The sequence below is a fragment of the Penaeus vannamei genome, unplaced genomic scaffold (assembly GCF_042767895.1).
Source record: "Penaeus vannamei isolate JL-2024 unplaced genomic scaffold, ASM4276789v1 unanchor5281, whole genome shotgun sequence".
In the NCBI taxonomy this organism is placed as follows: Eukaryota; Metazoa; Arthropoda; class Malacostraca; order Decapoda; family Penaeidae; genus Penaeus; species Penaeus vannamei.
The window spans coordinates 40,001-47,302 of record NW_027218260.1 but is presented as its reverse complement, the minus strand read 5'-3'; the positions used below and the strand labels follow the sequence as shown (position 1 = coordinate 47,302).

The 7,302-nt window shown below is 48.5% G+C and overlaps 1 protein-coding gene across 1 annotated transcript in view; it reads left to right on the top strand.

Annotated features, from left to right (window-relative positions):
* Positions 1 to 7,048: 7,048 nt before the first annotated feature.
* LOC138861410 (hepatitis A virus cellular receptor 1-like) overlaps positions 7,049 to 7,302 on the top strand; it is a 10,840-nt gene continuing 10,586 nt past the window's right edge. Inside the window, exon 1 of the mRNA XM_070120466.1 lies at positions 7,049 to 7,302. This exon is cut by the window's right edge and continues 162 nt beyond it. Coding sequence (XP_069976567.1) covers positions 7,049 to 7,302 — 254 coding nt within the window.

Genomic DNA, 7,302 nt, shown 5'->3' with positions numbered 1-7,302 from the left:
TATATGTATACATATATATATATATATATATATATATATATATATAAATATATATATATATATATATATATATATATATATATATATATATATATATATATATATATCTGCCCGTTCTATGTGCATACGGATCTATCTATCTATCTATTAACCCATTAACCCATCGGTCTGTCTCTATCTATTTTATATCTATCTATCTATCTGCCTGCATGTGTATCTATCTACCTATTTATCTATCTATCTCTTGCTGATCTCTCTCTATTCATCTGTTGTCGGTATCTATTTACCTATATCTATCTATATATCTATATTTCTATCTATCTATCTATCTATCTACCTATCTATGTATCTGTTTATCTATCTATCTGTCAATATATTTAATCATCTGTTTATCTATCTATCTGGACGCCTGTTTGTCTGTCTATCGTATGTATTTCTTCTAAGAATATAAAGAGAATAACACGAGACAGCTAACAGAAGACATTCTTAAGAACACCGAAGAATAGAAGGAATAACACACACACGCAACATATTCACAAACAAGTAAATAAACACATATAAACAAGCAAATAAACATAGTGATACACACGCATACGCAAAAAAAAAAAGAAAAAAAGAAAAACGTACATGTACAAACAAACACACATACACACAACACACATACACACGCACCCCCCTACACACACACACACACACACACACACACACAACGCACATACACACGTACACCCCCTCCCCCAACACAGACACACACCTCACACGTACACACACACACACGCACCCTCCCCCCACCCCCCACCCCCAACACACACACACGTACCCCCCCCCCCACACACACACACGTACCCCCCCCACACACACACAATAATATCCAAGTAAAGAGAACTAAATTCAAAGGTTAATCGCACAGTTGGCAACAGTGTCGTGAGCTCATGGTATGCTGCATACCTGAAACGGGTAGATTTAAAGGGGAGAGAAGGAAGAGAGGAATAAAGGAAATGTACGAGGGAGATGGAGAAAATGGATGAAGGAGGAGAGAGAGGGGGAGAGAGAGAGAGAGAGATGGAGAGAGAGAGAGAGAGAGAGAGAGAGAGAGAGAGAGAGAGAGAGAGAGAGAGAGAGAGAAATAGAGAGACAGACAGAGAGAGAGAGAGAGAGAGAGAGAGAGAAATAGAGAGACAGACAGAGACAGATAGACCCGCAGAAAGAGAGAGAATGGAGAGAGAGAGAGGTAGAGAGAGAAAGAAAGAAAAGATAGACCCACAGTAAGAGAGAGACCGAGACTGAGACCGAGAGAGAAAGAGAGAGAGAGAATCAGAAACAGAAACAGAAACAGAGAAATCAGAGACACAAACAAACAAACCAGAGACAAAACCCACAGTCAAAAAAAAAAAAAAAAAAAAAAAAAAATTACCCACAGTAAAAAAAAAAAAAAAAAAAAAAAAAAGATTACGACAAAAAAAAGACAAACCCACAGTAAAAAAAAAATAAAAAAAATAAAAAAATAAAAAGAGCGAGACAGCGAAACGGCCTCCAACGGATCGCCTGTTAACGGCATTTAACGGCCTCCTCTTTGCATTCTTTGCGGATTCGAGTCTCGCGTAAATCCGGCGTCCTGTGGCGGATTCCTATATTTATACGGAAGGAAGGAGGAAGGAAGGGAGGAGGAAGGAGGTAGGAAGGGGAGGGTAGGAAGGAAGGAGGAAGAGGAGGGTAGGAAGGGAGGAAGGAAGGAAGGAGGAAGGAGAGGGTAGGAAGGGAGGAGGAAGGAAGGGGAGGGTAGGAAGGGGAGGAGGAAGGAGGAAGGTAGGAAGAGGAGGGTAGGAAGGAAGGAGAATGGGGAGGGTAGGAAGGGAGGAGGAAGGAAGGAGGAAGAAAGGGGAGGTAGGAAGGGGAGGGTAGGAAGGGGAGGGTAGGAAGGAAGGGAGGAAGGAAGGAGAGGGTAGGAAGAAGGGGAGGGTAGGAAGGAAGGAGGAAGGAAGGGGAGGGTAGGAAGGGGAGGGTAGGAAGGAAGGAGGAAGGGGAGGGTAGGAAGGGAGGAGGAAGGGAAGGAAGGAGCAAGGTGAAGGAGGAAGGAAGGAAGGAGCAAGGTGAAGGAGGAAGGGAGGAGGAAGGGGAGGGTAGGAAAGAAGGAGGAAGGAAGGAGGAAGGAAGGGGAGGGTAGGAAGGAAGGAGGAAGGAAGGGGAGGGAAGGATAGGGAGGGTAGGAAGGGGGGAGGAAGAGGAGGGGAAGGTAGGAAGGGAGGAGGAAAGAAGGAGGAAGGAAGGGGAGGGTAGAAAGGAAGGAGGAAGGAAGGGGGAGGGTAGGAAGGGGAGGGTAGAATGAAGGATGAAAGGAGGGCAGGAAGGAGAGAGGAAGGAAGGAAGGAGCAATGCGAATGATGAATGGAAGGAATGAGCAAGGTGAATGGAGGAAGGGAGGAGGAAGGGGAGGGTAGGAAAGAAGGAGAATGGAAGGAGGAAGGGAATGGAGTGGTAGGAAGGAAGGAGAAGGAGGAGAGTAGGAAGGAAGAGGAAGGAAGGGGAGGAAGGAAGGGAGGGTAGGAAGGAAGGAGGAAGGAAGGAGAGGGTAGGAAGGGAGGAGGGGAAGGAAGGAAGGAGGAAGGAAGGGAGGGTAGGAAGGAAGGGAGGGAGGGAAGGGAGGTAGGAAGGAAGGAGGAAGGAAGGAGAGGGCAGGAAGGGGAGGGTAGGAAGGAAGGAGGAAGGAAGGGAAGGAGGGTAGGAAGAGGAGGGTAGGAAGGAAGGAAGGAGGGAGGGGAGGATGTAGGGAAGGAGAGGAAGGAAGGAAGGAGGAAGGTGAGAGGAAGGAAGGAAGGAGAAGGTGGAGGGTAGGAAGGGAGGAGGAAGGGGAGGGTAGGAAGGAAGAGGAGGGTAGGAAGGAAGGAGGAAGGAAGGAGTAGGAAGGAAGGAGGAAGGGGAGGGTAGGAAGGGAAGAGGAAGAGGAGGGTAGGAAGGAAGGAGGAAGAGGAGGGTAGGAAGGAAGGAGGAAGAGGAGGGTAGGAAGGAAGGAGGAAGGAAGAGGAGGGTAGGAAGGAAGGAGGAAGGGGAGGGCAGGAAGGAGGAGGAAGGGGAGGGTAGAAGGAGGAGGAAGGAAGGAGGAAGAGGAGGGTAGGAAGGAGGAAGGAAGGAGATGGAGGGTAGGAAGGAGGAAGGAAGGAGATGGAGAGACAGAGGGATGGAGTAGGAGGTGGAGGGGAGAAGAAGAGAAGGAAGGAGGGGGGGGGAGGAAGAAGGAGGGGGAGAGGGGATGGAGGGAGGAGAGGGAAGGGGGAGGTGGAGGGGACGAGGGAGAGGGAAGGAGGAAGGAGGGGGTGGAGTAAGAGTGAGGGGGAGGGAGGGAGAGGGACGAGGAAAGAGGGGGGGAGGGGGAAGAGTGAAGGGAAGAAAGGAAGCGAAGGGGGAGAGGGGAGAGAGAGAAGTAGGGAAGAAAGAAGGAAGGAAGGGAGGAGAAGGAAGAAGGAAGAAGGGTGAAGGAAGGGAGGGAGGGAAAGGAGGAAGGAGGATAGGTGGAAAGGGTAAGGAAGGGGAGAAGAAAGGAAGGAAGAAAAGGAGGGGGAGAAAACAGAGAAGGAAGAAAAGAGGAAGGGGGAATAAAAGAGAAATGAGGCATAAATAGGAGAGGATGAAGGGGAAATAAGGAAGGGAAGGAAGGGAAAGAAAAGGAGGAAGGAGGGAGGAGGAGAAAAAAGAGGGTTAGAAGGAAAAAAAGAAGGGGAAGGAATAACAGATTGGAAAAAGGGAGAAAGAGAAAAAGAAGAGAAGGAAGAAGAAAAGGGGAAAATATAAACGTGAGAAGGAGAAGAAGAAGGAGAAGGAATAACAGATTGGAAAAAGGGACAAATAGAAAAAAACACAAGAGAAAGAAGAAGAAAAGGGGGAAAGAATAAGCGTGAGAAGGAGAAGAAGAAGGAGAAGGAATAACAGATTGGGAAAAAAAAAGAGAAGAGGAATAAAAACGGGAAGAATGAGAAAGGGGAGAGTATTTGTGCTGTTTTGTTGGACTAATTCCTTTGGGATCTGAAATACAGAGAAAACTCGGAGGGGAAAGAGAGAGAGAGAGAGGGGTGGGGAGTGAGAGAAGGGAGGGGGAGGGAGGAGAGAGAGAGAGAGAGAGAGAGAGAGAGAGAGAGAGAGAGAGAGAGAGAGAGAGAGAGAGAGAGAGAGAGAGAGAGAGAGGGGGGGAGAGAGAGAGAGAGGGGGGAGAGAAAGGGAGAGAGGGAGAGAAGGGGGAGTGAGAGAGAGAGGGGGGGGGAAGGGAGAGAGAGAGAGGGGGGGGAGGTAGGGAGAGAGAGAGAGAGGGTGGGAGAGAAAGGGAGAGAGAGAGGGGGAGGAGGGGGTTAGAGAGAGAGAGAGAGAGAGAGAGAGAGAGAGAGAGAGAGAGAGAGAGAGAGAGAGAGAGAGAGAGAGAGAGAGAGAGAGAAAGATACAGACAGACACGCAGACAGACAGACAGACATAGAAAATGTAGCAAGAAAATAAAAGATAGAGACCCACTGGCAAACAAACAAACACCAAAACCTTAAAACCGAAACCGAAGTCTGGCCAAAAAGACGAACCATCCAACGAACGAACACACGCATCCCCTTCTCCTTTCCCCTCAATCTTCCTCCCTTCCTCCCTTCTCCACTTCTCTCTTCTTCTCTCTTTTCTCTCTTCCTCCCTTCCCCCCTTTTCCCCTTCTCTTTTCCTCTCTTCTCGCCTTTCTCCAAGCCCCTCATCCTCCCTTCTCCCCTTTATTCCTTCCTCTCTTCCTCCCTTCCCCTCTTCCTCCCTTCTCCCCTTTCTCCTTTCCTCTCTTCCTCCCTTTTCCCTTTTCTCCCTTCCTCTCTTCCTCTTTTCTCCCTTTTCTCCAAATCCCTCCATCTCCCTCCTCCTGATCCTATCTTCTCTTCCTTTCTTCATTTCTTCCTCCCTTCTCTTCTTCTCCCTTCCCTTCTTCCTCCCTTTCCTTTTCCTCCCTTCCCCTCTTTCTCTCTTTTTTCCTCCCTTCCCCTCTTCCTTTCTTTTCTTCCTCCCTTCCCCTCTTCCTCTCTTTTCTCCCTCCCTTCCCTTCTTCCTCCCTTCCCCCTCTTCCCTCCCTTCCCCTCATCCTCCCTTCCCCTCTTCCTCCCTTGCCCTCTTCCTCCCTTTGCCTCTCTTCCTCCCTTCCCCTCCTCCTCCTCTCTCTTCTTCCTCCCTTCCCCTCTTCCTCCCTTCCCTCTCTTCCTCCCTTCCCTCTTCCTCCTTTCTCTCCCTCCCTTCCTCTTCCTCCCTTCCTCTCCCTCCCTTCCCTCTTCCTCCCTTCCTCTCTTCCTCCCTTCCCTCATCCTCCCTTCCCCTCTTCCTCCCTTGCCCTCTTCCTTCCTTGCCCTCTTCCTCCCTTCCCCTCCTCCTCCTCTCTCTTCTTCCTCCCTTCCCCTCTTCCTCCCTTCCCTCTTCCTCCCTTCCCTCTTCCTCCCTTCCCTCTCCTCCTTCCTCTTCCTCCCTTCCCCTTTTCCTCCCTTCCCCTCTTCCTCCCTTCCCCTCTTCCTCCCTTCCCCTCTTCCTCCCTTCCCCTCTTCCTCCCTTCCCCTCCTCCCCTCTTCCCCTCTTCCTCCCTTCCCCTCTTCCTCCCCTCCCCTCTTCCTCCCTCCCCCTCTTCCTCCCTTCCTCTTCTTCTCCTTCCTCTCTTCCTCCCTCTTCCTCTCTTCCTCCCTTCCTCTCTTCATCCCTTCCTCTCTTCCTCCCTTCCCCTCTTCCCCCCTTCCCCTCTTCCCCTCTTCCCCTCTTCCTCCCTTCCCCTCTTCCTCCCTTCCCCTCTTCCTCCCTTCCCCTCGTCCCGAAACAACCCAGGGGCTTTATCTCCCCTCGTCTCCTCTGAGCCAAAGAGCCACTGAGACTTGGCAGAGGGGAAAAGAGTAAAAAAGAGAGAGAAAGAGGGGAGAGAGAGAAGGAAGGGGGAGAGTGGTAGGAGGGGAAGGAAGGAGAAGGAGGAGGAGAGAAGGGAGAGGGGAGAGAGAGAAGGAAGGAGGGGAGTGGTAGGAGGGGGAGGAAGGAGAAGGAGGGGGAGAGTGGAAGGAGGGAAAGGAAGGAGATGGAGGGGAGAGAGAGAAGGAAGGGGGAGAGTGGAAAGAGAGGAAGGAAGGAGAAGGAGGGGGAGAAGGGAGAGGGGAAGGTAGAGAAGGGAGGGAGGAGAGGGGAAATTAAGAGAAAGGGGGAGGGGAGACAGAAGGAGGGGAGAGAGTGGAGAGAGGAAGGTGAGAGAGGGCAAGGAGGATAAAGAGAGACAAGGGATGGAAGAGAAAGGAGAGAGGAACTAAAGAAGAGGAGAGAGGGGGAAACAGGGAGAAAGGAGGGAAAGACAGGGAACAGGAGAAAGATGTGAGGAAGAAGGAGGACCGAGAAGGAGAGAAAAGAAAGAGAAATGTTAAGGAGAGAAAAGGAACGGAAGTGAAAAGATAAGAGAGAAGAGACGTGAAGGGACAGAAAAGAACGTCTGGGAGGAAGGAGGAAGAGAGAAAGGGGGGGGGGTAAAGAGTGTAAGAAGAGAAGAAAGAGAGAGAAAGGAATATAGAGAAGTAGACCAAACACAAAAATCGATAGATAGATAAGTAAATAAATAAATAAAGGACTAAATAGACAACAAATAAACATAGATATAGATAAAAAAGATAAGCGACCAGATAGATAACACATTTGGCATTTCATGAAACTAATATTTCTTTATAATATATCTATTATGTATGTCTGTCTGTTGATTCACATTGGTCTATCTACCCAACAAACTCTACTCATATACCAAGCTCTTTACTTATCTACCTATACACCTATTAATCTACAAATTTATCTACTTGTCTATCAGTCTATCTATCACGTTTTTACTCTAACCACAAGCTTCATAAATAAAGTATATCATAACAACAACAATAACAACAACGGCAACAACTATAATATATCACTACAACTACTTATACTACTACTACTATTACTATTATTACTACCACAACTAATGCTGTTGTTTATACACCTTCCACTTCTACTAATGCTGTCAATACAACTAATAGTTCTTTTAATACTTTTTTATGTTACTATGACTACTATTATTGTTACCACCGCGACTATCACCACTACCACCACTATAACTACCGCCGTCACCACTGCCACCACCACTACAACCAACAACAAACTCACCACTACCACCACAATCAACAACAACCTCCCCTCTGCCACCACAACCACACTACCAACAACAATTACCACCACCACTACCACCAACAACACTGCCACAACCACATCAACCAACAACAACCTCCCCTCTGCTACCACAACCTCACTACCACCACC